Here is a 23535-nt window from a genome sequence, read left to right on the forward strand (position 1 = left end):
TACTTGCACTTGATACATTTCTCCGATAAAATGTAAATATCTCGTATGGATGTAAATATCTACCAGAATCGCTTTCGCGGACCGGAAAGAATCCCTTGGCGGGCCTCATTTGGCTCCGCTGGCCGGAGATTGTGCACCTTTGGTTTAAAGACTATACTATGAGGCAAGAACTAGGTCTCGGTTACGTGCAATCTGTGCTCGTAACCGACTAATGTATGATAGGGGCCGAACGAAAAGTCTTCAGACTGGTAGAAAACAACTGATACGGTAACAGTGCAAGAAATTGCAACATAACCTATCAACATCTTGTAGAGCCCATGCCAAAAAGAATCAACGTTAAAAGAAAGACAAAAGGTGGTCCCACCAAAATATTAACGAGGTGGTCATGATAAAGTTGCCATTCAGTGTATCAAAAAAATCATCTGAAACAAAAAACAAAAAATTGTATTCCCAGGTTGATGTCATCACTAGTTGCAAGAAAGGACTCCAATATTAACATCGCTCGTGCTATGCAAGATGAACTCACGAGTACGTGGCGGAAATGCATCTAATCGGAAACGAAGCAAGCGCATTATATTTATGAATATTTAACACCATATATTTCCTGTGCTGCAACTCCTACTCCATGCCCCTCATCTTACACATGGAATCTTGTTAGCGGAATACCTGTGGACTATGTATGTTCCAGAGAGTTAATACAAATAAAAAATTCAAGAGCCTCCGGAGGACTCTCAAGCGGTGAAGAAAGTTTACTTCGAGACAGTCTCGCGGTTTCATAAGGCTACAGGATAACCACAGAAATGTTGAATCGATCTCATGCCATATTCTGTTAGTGTTTTCGTAGATCTGTGTAAATAAAAATGGAGATATTTCATTTATGATGTTTTCATTAAATCTGAAAGCCCCGTGAGCAAAACTTCTGATGTGTGTTATTCTCGTGGCGTTCCAATGAATGGTACTTTCGGAACGTCGTAAAGAAAAAGTACTAGATTTTTCAAGATCTAATGTGTGTACAATATCAATTTATAACTTTTTGAAATGTCTGAACTTACTGGAATTTTTCTCCATACTACTACAAAATAAATGATTTTGATTGAGCGTATCTAAGTTTTTGACCAAATATTTTATGAGAAACTAGAAATATATACACTGCTCAAAACAATTAGGGGAGTACATGGTTTTAACAAAATTACGCAAAGATGTATACCGATAAGTAACATAAAATGAATCATCCATAATTTAAAGCCTAGCAGGAAACGGAAGAAGAAAACTTCATATGCAAATCAAAGTTCATGACGTCAAAAACCAGAAAAAGGAGATAAGGGCAGAAATCGGGATGTTGCAGAAACGTCTGTTTTACTGCCGTAACTGTGAAATTCGTGTGCGCAGTATTTTTTTTTCAGACAAGGTGACTTGAGGATGCCTCAACAACGTGATTTATCGGAATCCATGGCATGGCGTGTTATAGGCAGACTGGAATCCGGGCAAACACAACGTAGTGTCGCGGACGCTGTTGGAGTCGCCAGAAGTGTTGTTGCAAGGCTGTGGAATCGATTCCAAGAAACAGGAAATGTTAGACGTCGACCAGGGCAAGGTCGGCCACGCGCCACTACAGCAACTGATGACCGGTATGTACGGTTAACAGCCAGTCGAAACAGAACAGAGAATGCTACGCAGCTGCAAAGACTGTTGCTCTTGGCAACAGGACGAAGGGTGTCCAGCCAAACAGTACGTAATCGGCTGCATGAGAGAGGGCTCTATGCACGTAGGCCAATGGTCTGCATTCCGTTGACCCCACGCCACCGTGCGGCCCGAAGAAGATGGGCTGCTGAACATCGAGATTGGGAGCAACATGATTGGAGCCAAGTGCTGTTTGCAGACGAGTCCCGATTCAGTCTGGAGTGCGACACCCGACGTGTTCTGGTATGGAGGGACAGGGGCACTCGAAATAACCCCGCATTCGTTCGTGAAAGGTCACAATACAGACGAGCTGGTTGGATGGTATGGGGTGGAATCAGCATAGGCGGACGTACGGACCTGCATATCATTCGGAATGGCACTTTGACGGCCCGAAGGTATGCAGACAAGATACTGCGACCTCATGTTATCCCTTACGCTGGAGCCATTGGAGATTCCTTTGTTTTCCAGGATGATAATGCCCGACCGCATAGAGCTCGTCTGGTGGAGAACATGCTTGAAGCTGAAACAATACAGCGTATGGAATGGCCAGCGCGCTCTCCTGACCTGAATCCAATCGAGCATGTTTGGGACATGCTTCTGCGCGACCAAGGCCGCCTGTTACTGTCCGAGACTTGCAGATTGCACTTCTTGAGGAGTGGAACAGTATTCCCCAAAGTCTGATCGATAACCTCATCGGATCCGTGGCAAATAGGTGTGCAGCAGTCTTAGCTGTTCGAGGAGACCACACGCCCTATTAAAACTCATGCATCATGTCTAAACAGTACTTTTTTTTATCGTTTACATGTAACCAAATTGTTGCCCTAAATCATCTTTTCATGTTTTTTCCATATTTTGAAAGAATTAAAGCTTAATTCCAAATTTTTTTACGTCTTTTTTCTGTATTGCGCATTGATACGCATGTACTATCCATTGTATGCCAATACGTGGCTGTCTCGCACGGTTTTCTTCACTTTTTTGCTTGCTCCCCTAATTGTTTTGAGCAGTGTAGATACCGCATACACGTAGAAAAATGGGTAAACGCTGATGTCTTTTTACATCCTTAATGTAAGAAATATATACAGGGTGCATAGCAAACAGGAGGTATGACATTCTACTAGAAAATCTTTGACCTTAGAATTATACTTTCATCTAGAAAAAGTTTAGAAATAGAGTGTAGTACTCAGATATGTCATTAATGTTTCCAGGGTTTGTATAGTTATTGAAACAAAAAGAGTAACTTTTTATACAGTCCCCGTGTGTCTCAAAACCCAATCAGAAAGTTTTGCCCTGGCTCTCCTGATGCCAACAAGATGCTTTTAAGTGAGCAATATTCACTGAGATATTCGAATTCTAAAAAAAAATCAGAAATTTGGGGAAAAAACAGCTGTAAATGGGATATAACCGTTTTTTAATCGCATTTAACACTGTTTTTTTCCCAAAATTCCTCCGTTTTTGGAATACGGATATCTGTATGAATATTGGAACATGAAATTTTTCAACAGAGAGGCAGGGCAACATCTTTCTTATTGGGTTTTGGGGCACACGCGGACTGTATGAGGAGTTATTTTTTTATTTTATTTTAATAACTATACAACGCATTGAAAGATGAATGACGTACCTGACAGTACTAAAGGTTATTTGAAAACATTTTCTAATTGGAAGTACACCTCTAGGATCAACAGTTCAAGAGTAAAATGACATATCCCCTGTTTGCGCTATGTACCCTGTATATATTTCTTACAGGATGTGAATTATTTAATTTTAAAACTGGAAGAACTTCACACACACAACCTTTGTCTTTTATTCAAGCTAAATAGTGGAATGGGTAGTTTTTATTAGATTTCCTTTTTGTTTTTTGGAATGATTGCACACAAACTTATATCTCATCACAGACTGATACTTACAATTCATATCAATGGAAACGGTCATAGAGACAGGTGCGGACATATTTGTGTTGGATGCTTGGCAAGTGAAATTGGAGAGTAGCTCACTGCGTTGAATTTTAATAAGAACGAGTTCGTTTCTCACATAACCTTGTGTTGTGTGTGTTGAGGTATCGTCCACTAACTCGGAATCTTTCCACCACGTCACTGAGGGTGAAGGTATTCCTGGATACGGGGAAAAAATAAATAAATAGCTAAACAAATTTCAATGTAATATGAATTATTTATTTTCTTAAAACTCCAATTATTGCGAATTTCTTTATTTTTTTTTTTTAATTTGGCTTATTGATATAAAATAATTGATAATTTTATATAAATTATCAATATATACCATATAAATTATGATTAATATGGCATCTATACCCTCTAAAGAACAAAAATATTTTGCTTTCATGATTTTTAATGATTTATAATTCGTTAAGCTTCATCATGCAAAAGCGGCCAATCAATCATATCTTCAATAAATCAATAAATTAAACAAAATCTTCAAAATAGTGCTCTCTCTTTCTCTCTCTCTCTCTCTCATTTTGAAGTCTCAGCAGCGTTTCATTTTTAACGTTGAGTATACGCATAGATACTAAGTAGCTGAGCTAAGGGTCCGTTCAAGTATCACGTCATCATCGATGGGGGGGGGGGAGGACTGACTTTTGCTGACAAGGGGAGGGAGGGGGGTCAATAATTACCAAAAATTTGCTTACGTAATACTTGAACGCCCCTAAGAGTTGACGTATTTTTAAGGTTTGTCATATTTTCATTTGCGTTGGGAAATATGGAAGAAAATGTCGTGTTGAAATCTTTCGCGATCCCTAGTTCAGCGATCTCCAACTTTTACCTAGTCAAGAGTGAAAAAATTTACCCCTTATGGCAAGTTTGACATAAAATCAGGATGATTTGAATCCTTGAATGCAATTTATACAAGGTGTTCAATTGGAATGTTGATCTCGCAAGCACGAAATCGGACACGAACACTCTAGTTGGTTCAAGGACCACGGTGCTGATCGCGAGGAACGGGTTGGAGATGCTTGTTCAAGTTCGTTAACGTGCCCCCGAGAGGGTCACGAAGTATACTTATGTAACCACTGTTTTAGAGCATTGCATTTGCACGCAATATGCAAAAAAAAAATGTTTCATTATGTGACCTCAATGTCTTTTTACAGAAGAGATTCATTTTACATCTAATGATAATGCCATTCACTATGGTGTGGAGAACGTTGAGAAGAAAATGGGGTTGTGCGGACGATAGGAGAAAGTATTTCTCGAAGGCCACGAAAATTTTAACTAGTACTATTGTTGGATTGCTTAGACATGCATGTTGATATACATGTTAGAAATACATGTTGGACATTCACATACATTTACTTTTTTGGCTAATGGAATCCTGATCCCATATGACCAATCACAGAACTTCTTATTGCCTAAGATTATTTCATAATTATTGCTGTTTCTCAATTGAACGTTTAGCATTTCGTAATTGAGATCAATCATGCTTGAAACAAAAATATGAGAAAACATACGGAAGCATCATATTTGAATAAAGTGCATCTGCTAAATGATTCTTCAATCAAATCATCACTGATATCTCATTAACGTCCTTCCAACCGTGATGTTGCTTTTTTTCCCCTTATTTTAATGGGTTTCTTACAATTTCAGCAATGGTTGTTTTTCTTCCGACATAGTCAGAGTTCGACTCATCGTTCTGAATATTTTTGTCCCTCAACGACAGTCATTTTCGGTCGAATAAACCGGAGCGTCCATTAGCAGCTGAAAACATCAGATGTGGGAATAATATGCCTCAAGCTATTTTAATACTACCAGAATCGATCGAGCGGTGGCCGAGTTTTCAACAACAATTATCGGCCATTCGGGAGTGATTATGAGTAGAAATAGCGATGGAAATAGCATATCGATTGCTTCTCGTCTATGCGATAAATTTTTCTTCATAGTTCCAATGTTTTCACATTATTATCTTTTCATCAGCAGATAATTTGATCCTTAAAAGATAAGTTCACCATTTGGTGCTGAAGTAAAGAGCATTATAATCTCCTTATACGCATCAATTATTCAAACTTGTTACTTACTTAAATATAACAAAATGAAAGAAATACATTATTTGGATACAAAAATTTTGAAATTTTTTTTTATTCTGTAGCAGAATTTTAAGTTAGAAAATTTTAAAATTAATTTAATAAAGGTTTCTTCCATTCAATTTCAAATTCATCCAAAAAACTGTGATTGTTTTCGAGAAGATAAAATAATTAGTACATAATATTAATTAGCTCCAGTAATTTTACAATTTTAGAAAGTTAATTAATAAAAGGAAAATTAGATTTATAATGAAGATGTGATTAAAATAATGGTGATTCCATGAATCTCGTATGTGAGGGAAAGAAGTTTCTTTGGAAAATAGAAATATTAATTAATTATTCAATGTGTAGCAGATGTGACTAGAAATTTCAAATTGGAAAGGAACGTAAAAATACTAGTGATTCTCTCTGAACGTAAAAGTATAGAATTGTACGAGAAAAGTGAGGTGCAACGAAAAGTAATCAATACATCTTCCAATTATAAACATAGATATATAAATCATGATATGAATGAATGACGCATATTGATATTTTAAATACTGAAAAAATGAAAAAAAAACATGAGTCAATTACCTTCGGCTTCACAATATATCACAACTCGAGCCCCTTCATCGTAAGGGCCAATAACTTCTTTTAAACGTTGCCCGAACTCATCAGTAATAATCACCTCTTCTGGAGGAACTGTGAATATATAAAAGTTAGAATTTAAAAAAAATTATATTAAAATCATAATAAATTCCATAAAAACCCTAGCCATAAAGTTAACAAATTTAAAAAAAAAAGTAATGAGAGTTGCCACTTGGCACCGATAATAGACTATTATTAGAAACCTGCTGGAAGGACACCCTAGTCTCTTGGGGTCACAGAGTGAATGTTGCTAATTTTATGTTTATTTTTTTATGTATGTATGAATTTTTTTGTTCTGTGTTGCTGATTTTGTATTTTTGTACTAATTTGTCATGTTGTTGTCTAAATAAAAAAAAAGTTAGTGTTAGTTTCATTCATTGCATTTCAAGTAATATGATTTATAATAGTCTAGTTTGAAGAACGTTTATACTCGATAGAAAAGTTATTTTGACCTGAAATGACTTGCGTGCAACCAACTGAGGTGCGTAAATAATTGGGGATATTTAAAAAAAAATTGAATTTGTATATTACTCTCAATCTGAAAAATATAAATAAATACGGATGCATATTTCCTATGTAATACCAAAACCGGTACAATTTAGATAGAAATTCATCAAGATATCAATGATCTAAATTAATAAGTATTGTCACTTTTGGTTGATGAACTGTAATACATTTATTTAATAAATGTCTAGCATTTTATAAATTAATCCTCTTACTGAAATTAATATAAGCTAATTCGTTTATTTCCCAGGAAATCGCCATTCCATTAGTTTTAAAATTGTGCAACGATGTCACTCGAAATTAAAACTTTGCCCCATACACTTACAAATACAAATACAAATACAAATACAACGCCACAACAGGCAAAATGCCCAACGAGGCGGCTGATAAAAAGATGCCCATAAAAATATGGTTGTCATATGTTTCAAAAATACAGCAACCCAATTAAAAATGCAATTAACATCATTAGCATTTCCAAACAAAATTATGCATGTTGTATATCATGCTTCCTAATAAATTTTCGGATTTTTTTCTAATACCGATCAAAAACTATGTGCATGATATGTTACATTTCAGTTACGTGCGGCATAAGCTTATTTTATGCGCGACAATCTCAATAATGAATTTTATGAGTATACACTGTTGCTACGTAAGCAAATTTCAGGGCATCGCTCACCGTTAGAATTGAAAAATAAAAAACACCGGTCCATAGGACCATCGAATACGAGAACCTACTGGTCCGCAAACATCATGACTACTTCACTAAATACCAACTCCGGCCATATCGCTATATTGAAATTTACTGCCATTAACGATATGGGTTGGATATGAAGGCTCTGTCTATCTGTGGTCGCTTCAAGCTCGTTAGGGAAAATATCTTGTCTATATCCTCCCCCGGCTTTGAACCTGGAATCTTCACAGAAACCTTCAAGGCGGTAGACTCTTACCACCAAACCACTCGGGCTGAGGCCGATTATTCTTCCATAGAAGATACTTCCATTACCAATGTATCACCGAGAGAGGGGAGCGCGACGTTTGGTCCCGCGGACCACCACAATTTTTTTCTGGGTGGTAGCGGACTAGCTATGATTTCAAACGCTGCCGCTTATAGCACACGCGTCGGTTATGGCATACGCTTCTCAAATCATCAACGGGTATGATACACTCGAACTCGATTGTACAGACTTCTCAAATTTCAAACACTTGCTATCTTTATTTAGCCTTCCGTTGAATTGAAGGCAGCTTAAATTCCTCCCCACTGAATTCGGATTAAATTTTAATTATTAATTTCGCTTAGAATAATATTTTACTGTCTAGTTCCGAGGCGGAAGCACGAAGTGGAATTTCGTACCAAGAAGGAAGTAACTCCCGATTTTGACGATCCTTCCACGTTCAAATATTTCATGAACTTTCTCATAACGAGACTTCGTTTCAAGCGATATATGCAGGTAAACATTATTGTTTTAAAATTAATTTCTAACGTTAACACGGAAATCCAACGGAAAATTTCTTGAGCATTCGTCTCCAAGATAGTGTATTTCAATATTAAGTCTGTTCATTTTCTTGAATCCATCCCGGCATTCACCAGAATAACAGTAATCATCTCATTTGGCCTGCCTTCAAATAACATGTTAGCTATGATCTATTAAAGATAATTTTCAGGGAACTGTAATTAAGTAGAGTAGAAAGCAAAAATTGATACTTATATATTATTAGAAGTCTCTTGGGGCAGAGAAATCGAAATGAAGAGTTCGCTAGGAAAAATCGATTAACGCGATAATTTGCGTAAGAAAGTTACGAACGAAGGAAAATTTCCCCGACTATAATCGACTTGATGGTAAAACAGGATCCGAGTCATCGCTCTAGTAAAACGAATAAAATAAGTTTTTGTTGGGAGAGATTTCCTCTTGATCGATTAAAAACATCGCCAGTGTCTATTTAAGTAAGAGAATTTGTTGTCGTAGGCACCGAAAATTCACGCCAGACGCATCTAATAATCTCGTAATGGATTTGTTCACGCCAAGTCTCAAATTAATTCAACCTTATGATGGTTTATGTGAAAATTATTCTCAACGTGTGAGTTTTTAACAAGGCACCTGCGGCTTTTCACATCAGCCTCCTGCAATCTTGCGAGTATTAAGTTGTCTGACCCAATACATATCAAATATTTTGGGTTAAATACTGGAAGACGTAGATTTTTCTTCTTCGGATAAAGTTTCTCCTAATAAAAGTTTGATCAAAACTATAGTTAATACGTTTAGCATGAGATATTCGATATTAAAAATTCATATTCGTATGATTAACTTTTCCAGTAATGTATGTATAATTAGTGTTTCTTTTTATTTCGTTATTAATCAACGCCTTTGATATATTTTGTTATTTAGATGGATATACATATATCACACAGAATACAGTAATACTCAATAATTCATGTCTCAGAACTTCACGGATATAACGAGGTGTAGTAGTTTTTCAAAATTTCTTTTAAAAAACTTTCCTTATTTCGCAAAGAACGAGATTTTTTTTTATTTTGTCATTTTTCTCGTGAACACGAGTAATTCTATTTAGAAGGAGGTAGGTCTTGATCCCTAGACAGGGGTCTTCAGGCCAGAATTTCCCACAGGTTTCCCTATAGTAAATTTGTACAGCTAAATGTACAAAAAACGGGTCGTGTCTCTTTTTTTGTTTCCAGGACAGGGAAAAACCTCTTTACTTCAATATTTAGTTTTTTAGTGAAAACTTTAATTGTGTCTGCGGAGTACATTTAATGAAGCATTAATGACTACATTTAACTTTTTACCATAAAACGACACGTTTGCGTCCCTATTACACGAATCAATAAAAACATAAAAATTGAAAAAAATGAGGCATGCCCCATAAATTTAGCGATTCATTTATAGTCTAAAAAATGATCCATTTTGGGCCATAGGCCATGGAGCTCTTGTCAGCTTTTTTATACAGAATCCCTGGGTCTTATGCAAAGTCCATGGTTAGTTGTGTAATATAAAAATTAGGGACAAAACGGAAATAAGTGTTATCACCTCCTCTCTCACTTAAAAATTCGTTTTCTGATGTGTTCCGATTTTCCAGTAATCCGAAGAGGTGTCGGTTCGTTCACCTCGGATTATCGAGATTCTACTATAGAAATTTTTTTTCTTTCAAAAATCACATATTGTTCTAACAGGAATCGCATTTCGCATGCGATGCGAAATTACCACTAAAATTATCGAATCATGACAATGATATATATCGATGTCCATAATTTTCAATTTGTGTTAAGGAAAATAATTTCCAGAACTCTGTAATCATGAATTAGCCTTGGTGTATAGTTTACAAGGACATTATCAGAGTTTTCGCCAGTTGTGTTAGAAAAGCAGCATCTGCTGCAAGATATGCTAGGACCATAGATTTCTAATTGGTGTTCTGTGAAACATTAGGGGTTAAATGACAGATTGTTTGGAGTTTTCAGAAATAACACGTCCTAGAACTCTTAAAAATTCCGGAACCCGGAGAGCTTGTGAATAGGAAAATATAATAATTTTACTGCTGTTAGTCTATATTTAGAATTTTCATGAAAAAGTGGTGTTTTTTTTACTAGTTCAGACCGTTTGGATGACCAAACAACAGAGAAATTAGTAATCGCAGTGGTTATTCAACGTGTCGAAAAACTGGAAATTTTAACCACGGAAAGAATTAAATAAATATAATGAATGCACTATGTGTCGTTATTTTCTTCAAATCGTTTTTCATTCTATATTGTTAAAATCTCTTGGAAATTTTTCCAATGTTGACTTTTTGAAAAATAAGCCAATTCCAACTCTATGCGACAGTATGAGACGCAATAAATATTATTTTCTGTTTCATCAGGAAATCATGTGTATGACCATATGACCCGCATTTCACGAGACGTCCTCATTTACAGCTTAAAATGAGATTTCTTTTTCTTCACCAGGAGTGAGTTATCTTGAACCTTAAAGCTTAAGCGAAATTCACGGCACACTTTGTATTTTGCATAAGTATTCAAAATTGGTTTGGGTTCCGCTTAACAGCTTCATATAATCATCAAGGGTTCCACGAGAGCCAATCATTTAAAATAATCATTGAATAAAATAAATTAAAATAATGGCTAATAAATCAGCCATTATTTTAAAATAATGATTCCAGGCTGCAGAGTTGACGCCCGAGTGATGTGGTGGTAAAATGCTCGTCTACCACCGTGAAGGTTGTCATCATGGTCCCAGGTCCAAACCCAGAGGGGAGAATATAGATAACATATTTTTCTATAGAACGGGTTTGCGATATAGAAAGATTTGGTGATTGGTGAAGTCGACTACAAGAGTTTCCCAACGAATAATTAATTTACAAAAGTGTGATAACCGAAGTGTCGCAGATTATTCAGTTATGCACAAAACATAATATGCAATCATGTTCAACTGCATCTCGTCCCTATTTATGATTTCTATTGCAGTTATGGATGAATATTCTTTGAACAAAGAATGTGATGTATGAATGAATGGATGAATATTATTGAAAATTAATATAGATTACAGATTTTATCAACAAGAGATAATTTGATCATTTTGTTATCCATTCTAGAAATGTATACAGGTGTTCGCGTGGTTCATGACGATTGGTTTATTCAGCATATACGCAGTTAAAGTAAAGCTTCAATATCTTCTTTATCCTAACTTTTTAAAAGTTTTTTATTAATATAAATAACGGCAATCCTGTAATGATTTAATACGTATTTGAAATTTATTTTGGTTGAACATCTGCACAAAATTGGGATGAGTGAATGCTACAGCTGAATATAAAATAGACTTTAAAATGAGTTTTAGATTCAACAAATGACGAGAAAAATATACGCACTAACGAGCAGTGAAACTAAATAATTATTTTGAATTTAAGTTTTTCGAAGTATGTCTTTACAGATGGTTCTATGGACTGTCAGATGGGAGAGAGGATGAAATATTTAAATTTATTTTACTTCTGTTTCCCAAATGATCCGGAGCTTCTTTTTTTTTTTTTAAATCATGGAGAAAAAAATTATTAAAGATGAAGAGGAGAAATGTGGTTTGAGTGTTATTTCGCAGAAAATCATCATAATCTCAACTTGGAAAGTTGGTGGTTTGCTCACTTTTGCGGCGGAGCCCTTCATTACCATTAATGACTTTCTTCCTCGAGCGTGAAAAATGATGAGGTTTAAAATATTTCATACGCCATTCCATGAACTCTCAAGACGTCAACCGCGAATTTATTCAGGAAGAGGCTAATGATGTATTTTGAGAAATGGAGCCCGCTGTGGAAAACGGAACGGCCTCTGAATTCGATATGAGCTCGGATGACTCAATTTCTCGCCATGCCAAACTACGGAAATTGCAAATAGGAAATATTAAGCAGAAAAAAAAGAACAAAAAAAACCCGAGTTTTCAAATTGCTTTACAACCGGAAGAACGAAACATACGTTTATTACTTATGCTTTTTTTTTAATGAATTTCCAAATCAATTGTCTCATTTTTTCCTCCATCTGAATCCATATGCGGGATTACAGCATGTTTCCAATGAGCTTAATGTCGAATGTCTGATTGAAAAGCAAGAATATATTTCATGGTGTTCATCATTTGCGTCATAGTTCACAAAAAGAAAATTGAAAGAGAAGAAAATAATATTGATTTATGGGAATTGAAATGAAATTTCCAGATGTTATTTTTAATGGCCGAACAAGATTTTGAAAACAGTGAAGTTTTCTAGTTATTACTCATATTTAATTCATGAACATGAGCAAGAAACTAGAAACTTTAATTACTTGTGCGATTTGGGAGAACCATCAAAAGTATTTGTGATTATATTCTTCTTCTTTCGCATTAGGTAAAATTGTATATTTTGTTAATTCAATCGCATATGATTATACTTTCTGAGTTGAATAGGAATTTTAATGTATATTTTATTTCCCATATTGCATGTTATAATTTCCATTGAATGTAATTATTTGTGTATCACAGCCCAATTATGTAAATAATTTAGCCTGAATTATGCTAAATAATAAACTTTTTAAGTCAGATATTATGCATTGTTTTCGTTAACCATAAAAATATTAAAACTGTACTAACTTAATGAGTAAATCTTGGAAAAATTTGGAATACGGTTGCCAAAACTGTCTGCATAAAAGATTTAGCTCGTTAAATCTAAATTGCATTCGCTTGTGCGGTGGGTTGACGAATAACACATCACTGTTTCATCATTATTCCGATTATGTGCAGGTTCAGAGTATGCTAAAACACGCACCATAAAAGATATACGGGGATGAGTTATGGAGGTAAATAAATCGCGTTTGTTCGTTGACTCGCGATTCCAAGAGAATGAAGTAATGGCTATCCGAATGGTGTTAATGTAGGCGTAAACGATGATAATATCTTAATTAATTATTGCTGGTTTCTAAAAAACAGCGTTTATCAATGTATAGTCAGCTGACTGGAAGTGGCCCGTGATGGTAACAGGTATCACGATAATTCTATCTGCGTGTCAATAATTATCAATTATTGATAATTTGTGTGTGATTCCAATTGAATGAAAAATTCCCTCAGTTGAGACAACCGATATTAGTAATAACCTTACAGGTTCAAATATATGAAACCATTAGAACTTCATATTACAACTACTTAACACTACATGCATCTCGTACGTATTCCTCTCTGGAAACGAATTGGTACATATCGAAACGTGTTGTGTGAGTGTATCGTACGCGTGCATGCATGATCCATAACATGCTTATGTTATCTCAGTGGGGTTAGGATTTCTATGACCTTGCATATATTTTATGTATTTTGCATATTTCGCTATTTTCATGTGTTAGAACCTTTACTTTTATTTTTTTTCTTTCTTATGATTTTCAGTAATTTTGAGGTATTTATTTGAGATTTTCAGGAATTTTAAGGCCTTTTCTATGCTCTTCCGAATTTAAGACATATTTTCGTATTTTGGAGCATTATTGTGCGTATTTCCCGTACAACAATGAAGAGGGACTTTTAACATACCTCTGTTTTTCCTGTTTTTTTTCCCCGTTGTGTTTCCCAGTTTCATTTCCTGCAATTAGTAATTTCAGCAATAATTGGCTATTTTACTTACCTTTCAGATCGTTTTTGGCAATGACTGGCAATTTTTCGGTATAAAATTGTCAATAACTCTATTGACAATTTTATTTTCGTACATTCGACATTATTTTTGACCATGATTGAATTCAATTTCCTTCATTTTTTTCAAGGAAATATGGTCAGGCTATTTTATAAAATATTTGTAGGTTTTTACGGCAGTTTTTTTATTATTTTTAGAGGATGGATGCATCTTTTATGGAGTGGTTTTAAAGAGCTGGCAAATTTAAGGTCATTAATGTCCTAGCCCCTATTTATCAGAGTTATGTTTCGTGTTATTGCAGGTGATGTCATCCTCCTTCTTTATTTTGAACTAAAGATAAAAAAAATTCTTTAATTTCTCTCCACGATATGTAAGTAGTATGGTGGAAGACCTTCACAATGAACGAAACCATATTTATCAATAAAATACCCGTTAGAAATTACAATCAAGTTTACCAGATACTGGAAATTCCAGCAAAGAAAAATGCTATTTTCGAAAACTTCGCTAATTATTGCTAAGGTTGCTGAAGTTTCGGTTGGATAGAAACGACGACAATGTTGCTATAAGTCGGTAAAATTGTTGCTTAAAATTTCTGAAAAATTGCCGATTTTCTGGAAATGAAGCGTCACTGGAAATGGCAGTGAATTGAAATTTAGTTCACAGGAAGAACTTGAAACAAGGCGAAAATATGTGAGATTTACATTTATAGCCGTAATTTAATCATAATATGAAGTATGAAAAATGTCATAGTTATAGTTATCAAAAATCTTCATATTTTGGGTAATGGATCTCTTCTTTTGTGAATATCTTCATCAACGATTTTAGTATAGCTTACAAAGTAAACAAAAACAAAAAACATAGGTTTTTGTTTTTTTGTGAAACGGGACAGTTATTTAACCACTTTACGATCATTGACGCAATATTGTGTCCAGACGCCCGTGGAATGAACTCAAACAAGCTCTAACTGTTTTCTTACTTCTCTCCCCATAATCGCGAGGCTGTGTTGTAACCCTACACACACACGATGTTTTTCTTTTTACCTTCCTTTTATTTGTATATAATACTTTTTACCGCCTCAGATGATGTATCTTCCATATACATATAAGAGCAACAAGAACAGGTTGGATGAGGGTGAAAACACAAGTTTACTACGTATACTTACTCTCTCTTTATCTCTTTATATTTCCCCCTCTTTCTCTCTCTTTATACTTATCTTTGTACTTGATCTGTACTTATCTTTTATATATTGTTTTACTTTCATTTGTTTTTTCCCATTCCTTTTCTTCTAATTTTTTCCCTTCAACTTCTTTCCTTTTCTCTAACATGCTCTTAGGAGAAGGTTACCATATTTATCGCATATTCGTCAAATAGAGCTTATCCGATTTTCTCGCCAATACCTTGTGAGTGAAAGGATCAAAAATGTCGTAACGGCCAGAAATATAATTTGATCATTTTTGTCTCACCACGGTCATTTTCTGCACATGAGGGCTAATTAGACCGGGAACCTATAATTTATTGCCGATTCCGAACGACAGGATTGTTTTTTATACTCATCGAGAGATTGGTGCGCTAACCCCTCGATGGGGGACTCCCTGCGGTAGCAATTTTTTGCTGTGGTCAAGTCGCCGTTTTTTGTTGTACCCCTGTGTCAGGAAAGTTTTCTGATAAAGACGAACCGGGTATCGAACTCGCGACACCTCTAAACATTTTTTGGTACTTTAGGCGAGCATCTTATCGACCTGGCTACCGCACCCGCCAGAAATATAGAAATATCTCATAAAATACAGGTTGTATGGTCATACTAATGTATCTTCGTCGTATTTCGGTTTATTTCAGACATTTTACTGATTCTTGATTTCAGAAAGGTGGAGAAACGCTAATGTAAAATATAAGAGTAGAGTTATTAAGCAAATATCTACTTAATGTGCGTAGATAAAATCACTGCCTATATTTCTATCGACTTACCGACCACATGCAACCGAACAAGCTCAGTTTCAGTTCGTGATCTCTTGAATTCCGTCCTGCATTTGTAAATCCCATCGTCTTCCGCGTGCACTGGATCGAGGTACAGAATCGCCGGCTCTACAGTAACGTCGAAAACTGCCCTAGTGATCAGCTCATTTCCGGGAAAATGGCGAGCTTTGTCGAGGGACCCTTTACGGGCATCCAGCGTGTAAATAGGAAGTCTCGCTTCACCTTTGTACCACAAAACTAACGTAACTGTGTCCGTGACCACGGAATCTGTTATATTGCAAGGAATTGCAGCTCTACTTCCGGCTAAAGCATACTGCTCTTGAATAGCTGTTGGATGACACAAAAACAAATATAATAATAAGATTATATAATTTCAAAATGTCTAGAAATTTCAAAAACACTATTTTGTGCACATAATACTGGAATTTCATATTATTAAGAATTCTAAACTAAGGTATAGTAACATGGTGTTTGACATGATCGAATACTTTTAGGTATAAGAAATTTATTTCAGTAAATATGTCTTTTTCCTCATATACAGTAGGCCTATATGCAAAAAGAAATCCACACATATTATTCATATTAACATATTATCCACACATATAAGATGTGTTGAATCAAACACAAAATATCAAGTTGCAAAATAAATAAAAAATCGAAGTTGTTGTTCTGACTGTAATAAGTCTACAAAAAATCATGTTCTAAATACAATATTTGCACTTAAGAGATATTTCAATTTAGAAAAATCTCTCGCAGTGAAGTTTAGAAAGAGCAGCATAGACTAACGGAAAACGTTCTTTTCCTGAATCAGGCTGTTCTTTGAAAAATTTTCTCAGATTTTTAAGTTCAAATATCTGAGCGAATAGTTTACTTTGAAACGTGAATTTTTTGTTTGGGTCAGAAGCGACGAGGCAACAACTTTTTAACTGAAGATCAGACTAGAGAAGGACCGCATAAAAAATTAAGTGTTTTTTAACTTTGTGACACACTGTGTTTCTGTTCCCAAAACTGGTTCAGGGTGATTTTTTTTATCCCATTTTGGGCGTTTTTCAAACTGGAACCATAACTTTACGACGAACAGTTGGTGAGATGAATGTCTAATAAATTTACTGTTTTTCTCCTCGTGACGTTCAGAGATAATTATAATTATTATATATAAAGTTACAAACTCTTTAGTATTCTTCTATATGAACGGAAATTTTGTATAAATAATGCAGAAAAAAATAGTTATGGAAGAACATAACACCGCAAATATTTACTAAAAGATTTAGCACGTATATTACTGCATGAAAACATTTTTTCCTGAATATATATATATAAAAGCTCACCAAAGTTTGAGCACATATTTGTATTTCTCATGATATAAATATTCTGCGATCCGTATTCTTTGATCGTGAAACACTGCGCAATATCACTAAGGAAAGAATGAATTTGTCTCCAAAAAATCCGATCTTATCCTTTTACAATAACCTAAAGAAATATGTTTATTTATTATTTCTGTTTGCATTTTTTATGCGTTGAAAAAAAAAAGAATACATTGAGGAATTTTCAAACTTTTGTACGTGTGCGAGGGTTTCTGTGTTTCTCATTTAGTCTCTCAAAACTTTTAGAGAACATGTTTTCTCCTGGCTAATCAAATGAAAACATCCGTAAAATAAGAGAAAAGAAGAAAAGATTAAAATAAAACCGAATTCTTATACGTTCATTTCGCTGTCAGAGAATATGAAACTTGCTAAGAAGAAATTGAGAAATCTTGTTTGCAAACTTGGAAAACATGAACTTTTCTTTTTCATTTAAAAAAAGATGTTCGATTGTATTTGTTAATAAAAAATTTAAGGTTTTTTTCTCTCTCCCCGTCCCCGTTCTGACGGCATATCTTTCAGGTAACAAGCCGATTTTTCCTCCCTTTTGATCTAGTAAGTCCTGGAAACAGAATGCAATTTTCTTCTCGTCAGGTGAGGGGATGGGAGGGAATCCCAGCTGAGAAAGCCATTTTGCTCCGAGACTCACACAGTCAAGTATTGACTGAGAATCATAAGAATATGCTGGCTAGCGTGTGTGCGTGAATACTGTCTAAGGATTTTCCTACGCCGAAAATTTGTACGGGAGATTCGAGTAGGTGAAGGAGAAAAAAAAGAAGGAATCGATTTCAGTGTCGATGTCATAAAAAAAAGGTAAAGGGAAAGGAATTTTGGGAAAAGACGGCGATTTTACTCACATGAATGAAAGAAAAAAGAGGAATGTTCATATAAATCTCTTAAGATATCTTTTTTAGAACATGCAAATGTACAAAAGCGGGTATTTCTTATAATTTTCTTAAAACTATACCTGAGAAATTTACTAGGTATGTATATTTTTCTTCAAAAATGCACGTTGACCTATGATGTGTGCTGGGAATATTGTAAATTAAATTAGATGAGTGCGAAATACCAGGTTATAACTAGAAAATATAGCCTGACCAGTCAATTCAGAAAAAAATATATATTCCAGATGAATATATCTTATCCCTTTCGGACAACAGCATTCATTTTTTTTTATAATTTTCAAAATGGTTTTGCATTGTTGATACTAAAAAACACGCATTACAAATATAAATGACATTAAATTCACGAAAATTTAAAAAATAATAATTGTTTTTGCAAAGAAAACAATTCACTTCGTTCAATTTTTTCATTCAATATGATGCAGGGTGGAATTTTTACAGAATTCCATTGCTAAGTTTCATGTATTAAATTCCACTTTCTATTGGAAGCTATCTTAAAAAAACCCTTGAAGTTCAAATGCAACTTGAAAGCTCAAAAGTTCATATTCATATTTTTAACTCAAAACCTACACAATCCTTTTAGTCATGGTATAACTCCCAGAAGTCAAAAGAAAAAAAATATACAGCGAAAAAAGCAACCGCCCACATTTGTGGCACCAGCGTCACAATGAAAGGGTTAAAGCTTAAGAAGCTTAAGTCGAGTGGTCTCTTGACGAAAACAAAAGGATCTGTAAATGACCAGAGTAAAGAATAAAATGAACAACTAAACCTCTCTAGAGAATGATTAGGGAAAAACCCCAACTCCACATAATTCCAGGCTTTTGTATTGTTTTTACTCCTTTCCGAGTTTTTATAAATTTCACTGATGCGCAAAATGTACATAAATAAACCTTGTATAAAATGTTACATCTTTTTGTTTCTTCCGGTTGATTTTCTGTATACGATATCAGTCCTCCCCCCAACTTGTTATGTTGCATTGTCAAAATTCCTCATAACATTAATATTAAAATTATTTTAATACTAAGTTAACGCAGAGAAAAGAAAACATTATTGATAGATTTACTTTTTACTTGCAATCTATAAACAATAGATTGACTTTCCAACTAATATTATCATTATTATTATATTCGATATATTACAATTAAAAGTACATAAGCATGTGTAATATGCAAGTAATTTGCATATTACACATGCTTATGTACTTTTAATTGTAATATATCGAATATAATAATAATGATAATATTAGTTGGAAAGTCAATCTATTGTTTAGAAAGTATAAGCCTGAGATTCAGTATTGTACGGGGTGCTGCTGTCTTCAGGCCTCAGATGAGATTCACGGATCGAGTTACAAAGGGTTGTAAGAGAGTGAAGGAGATGGCCATCGAGCCATTTAAGGTAATGTTTGTTTTTCTCGGGGTGTGATTAAGGGTCCTTGGCGAGAGGAAAATCTCCGAAGGTCTTGACGGTCCCCTTAAGATTTCCCTGTTTTTTTATTTTGTACCTCATTCCCCCCACTCTCCCTTCTCAACCAACTCTAAATTAAAATGAATTATAATTCCCTTCAGAACCTGTACCCAGTGCATTTTAATGTAGTTTTGTGTCGCGAAGGGAAATTTTTTGCATAGATAATAAATAAATAATAATAATATAATAATAATAATAATATCATTATTATTAATAATTTTTAATAATAATAATAATAATAATTTTTAGCATTCATTTTTAGCACCCTCTGGGAAAATTCCCGCTCCTGATATTATTTTTACGCTGCTGGCGGGTTAGAGGTTTTTCGCTCGATTGCAGTGTAATGCGAGTTGATGACGTAGATTCTTGATATTTTTCATACTGTGAGCGAGTTTCATTTTTCGCTTGCTTGTGATTTGGATTTACAAAATGTGCCTCGCTTGAAAAATTTTATGCTGCCGGGAATGTACATAGGTTGTTTTTGTTTTTGTGTTTGCTCTCCGGTGTCGTGGAAGCAAAGCGTAATGTGAAATACTACAGTAATGCTAAAAATTAATAATAACAAATAATCAGTGCGTCGTAATGTTAGCGTGTAATGATAAACCGGCAACAACATAACAGCTGCAGCTTTTCCGAGGGTTCGTTCACTGGGTACGTTTGTTTGATGTCACAGACCATCATCGTGTAGAATAGCCCCGGTGTCGGATTTTCATCGATCAGCAAAGGTACGTCGTCGACAGTTCTTTGCACACTGGCTTCTATTCGAGATGTTACCACAAGTTCACCGTCAACGACTACCAGTGTAAAGACAAAGGTCATCTTCAATATTTGGACGAACATGTGTATTCCTTGTGTTCAGCATGTGCATTCACGTTCAGCTGCAATCACCCTCCATGAATTCCAAATTCGTCCATCGGCTGGTCACCCTATGCATCTTACGCTATGCCTTTACCGATCGCACCACCGTAACGACCGGCTGGTCACCGTCTTTGGACATTAAATACACCCTGGACTTCACGAATTAAACGAAGGAACAGATACGCAACCACTGATGTAATATCAGCAAACATGTCAACCACATGTATGTCAAACCTTGTAATGAATTTTCTTAATTTATGCATAACCGTCCGGTAGCTACCTACAATTTTGTCTCGATAATATCTTAATTGTTAAAATTAAATATTCTTTTATCAACTTAAACCCTTTGACTCTGATTGAGTATTTTTCTCTGAAGTCTTGTGTTCTTCTCTCTCGTCCTATGGAAGGTTAACCTTGTATTGGTTTTGTATAATTTTTTTGATTCGAATCTGGGTGAAAGAATTAAAATTTTAAAATGAAAATTAGTTAAATTTACAGAGGGGAAAAGAACCAATACAAAATGGCGCCCTGAGACCACTGAAACAACATAGCATCTCTTGTGCTTGTTCACTAATTAGCCATAATGACTTAATCAGAGTCGAAGTATTTTTGTAAAGATGCGCGTATTCTCAAAAAAAATATTTTTTTTTCTGAAATTTATTTTTCTGTCGTAGGGGTGACCCTAAAATATATTTTATGTGTTTTAATTTGTTGATCAGTTGAAAGTTCCTCTCATTGTTTATTTGGTGTTACTATGGCTCATCCGGCAAGGAGTAGGAAAAGAAGACGAGCAGAAAGCACGCTTAATCTCGCGTCATATCAAAACTTTCGCTTCAGGTGTTTTCATCATCAATTTTTTTTTGAACTTGAAGCAGTATCTAGCCATGGTCAATTGACGGATCAAAACCTAGTGTTTATAATGGAGGTTAAAATAAGGGGGAAGCTGCAATTTTTCTTCAAAAAATTTGTAAAAAAGTGGCTTCAATACATATAACTAATATAAAATCCGAGAGCAACAAACCGAGAGAGATATATAATCTGGCTTTTCTATTATTTGTACTGTACGCATATTCGTATGCTACCGCAAAGGGATAAAGGGAAAAGGTATACTTCGAAACTTTGAATACAGTCTCTCGTCTTCTGTTATCCAGATGAGAATAAAAGCTAGCTTTGCCAAGTGGATGTTGATCGACAGGTTGGACGGGACTGAAAACATGCTGGAAGTATGAAACAAACACAGCAATACAGCGGGAATTAGATGATTTTTGTTTAATTTTTCCTCAGCTCAATGTTTGAAAGGAAGACGTTTTTTCTGGATAAGATGCCGAAGTGAACTCGGGAAGAAAAGTACACTAGTCTCCACCAGGAATCAAACCCAGTCCTCATGTGATCCTTAGAATCTTCAGTGTGCTTGCCCGGATTGCAAGAGGTCTGGGTTCGATTCCGGGCAGAGACTAGTAGAATTTTCTTTCCGATTTCACCTCGGCACAATATGCAGAAACAAAATATTTCACTTGAACAGAGAAATCTCTCTAGGCTCGGCGTGACCGAAAATAGATGATTTTAATGAATTTAGGAGAGGTATATCTATAAATTTCCAAAGAGAAAGTTAAGGAGCTTTCGGGTGAATTTTCCTCTTTTTCTATATTTTTATATTTATCATGGTCGGAAAAATACTATAACTGGAGAATCCTATTCCCTAAAAAAATGTAGTTTCTTACGCAAAGACACAATGATATTTAAATCATCATCAGCATTCAGTCCTATAGACATATTCTAGATCTTGTTCAAAAAGAAACCATATCATTGACATTTTTTCCGAAATCCACTGAAGATTTATTTTTTCTCAACAGTGTATATGAAAACTCACCTACATATACCACCAATTTTCCGACACAGATGTTCCACTGAAAGTACACTGATCTAGTGTGAAGTACTTATCTAGAAAGTACTTACCGCAGAATTTTACGCGCAGCAGGAAATATACAGATGATTTTAGTAGGTATATGAAATACCTCCTGTATACATCGCATCGTAACATTGACGCTATGTTGACGCAGAGAGCATGTAACGGCTGTTCTGTGAATCAATCACAAGTATCAAAATGATATGCCATTCATAATCTATTGCATGTTTGTGGAAAATGGAACGGAAATGGTCATTCATACCTAAATAGGTATTTATTAGCAGTTGTGTAACGTTCCTTGGAGAATTTTGGCGGAAAGCCTGAAGGGGGAAAATGCGATTGAGGTTAATGCGTACTCTTTGCAGTTTGTCAAGATGATTCGTAATATCACGAGTCGCAACTGAAGAATTATAGATAGGCATTAATGTACAGGCCCGTTTACCTCTGATCTGTATTTATCAATCTCTGACACCTGTGATTAATTTCTTTGGAAGAATGTTTAGTAGCTTGTATAATTCAAGGATACATACACTTTTATGGTGATTTGCACATTCCTTTAGTGATAAACGCACCAAAACTTCAATATTTCATGGTATTTAGAAACTGACTTGAATACGTTAATATCAATTGATTCGTAAAAATGAATGATATTTCGAATGGTGTAGGGGACCAATCTTATATTTATCTTTATATGTTGATTCTGTCATTCCATTAAATGTTATATGCTCCAGCCTGAGTCTATTCTTTCTTTCTTTACGCACTAATTGTAACCGATTGAATTGGATATCGGAAAACTTTCTATATTTTTCTAAAGCATGGGTTTCCAACTGGTGTTCCGCGACAACATTTTTTTGGGGTTCTGCATCACCAAACGCCACGGAACCATTAAAAATCTCGGATCCCGGAGAAGTTTGAGAGACGAAAACTTTGTTATTAATAACGCTCGCAAGGGGACCTGATTTTCATAGAGAGATTTCCCGATAAGCACTTGCACATCACCCGATTATGGAAATAAAAATAAATTTAGAGGTGTGTGTGCTACCCAAACCTTGTCCTGGAGATATGAGACGGTAGTTGGCACGCAATTAGTTTTTGGATAAA

General features: G+C 35.0%; 1 protein-coding gene across 2 annotated transcripts in view; it reads right to left on the reverse strand.

The window, feature by feature from the left end:
- LOC149077215 (neural cell adhesion molecule 2-like) overlaps window positions 1-23535 on the reverse strand; it is a 123466-nt gene that overhangs the window by 30929 nt on the left and 69002 nt on the right. For both annotated transcript variants that reach the window (XR_016194154.1, XM_089244958.1), the window contains exons 2-4: window positions 15935-16270; window positions 6281-6388; window positions 3585-3788 (exon numbers count right to left, since the gene is read on the reverse strand). Coding sequence is in view for 1 of the 2 variants with exons in the window: in XM_089244958.1 (XP_089101084.1) it covers window positions 3585-3788; window positions 6281-6388; window positions 15935-16270 (648 nt within the window). In the remaining variant the exon portion in view is untranslated. The remainder of the gene's footprint in view (window positions 1-3584; window positions 3789-6280; window positions 6389-15934; window positions 16271-23535) is intronic.

The sequence above is a fragment of the Pholcus phalangioides genome, unplaced genomic scaffold, assembly GCF_987345545.1.
Source record: "Pholcus phalangioides strain wild (caught in Gottingen) unplaced genomic scaffold, Ppha-v1.0 ptg000015l_1, whole genome shotgun sequence".
Taxonomy (NCBI): domain Eukaryota; kingdom Metazoa; phylum Arthropoda; class Arachnida; order Araneae; family Pholcidae; genus Pholcus; species Pholcus phalangioides.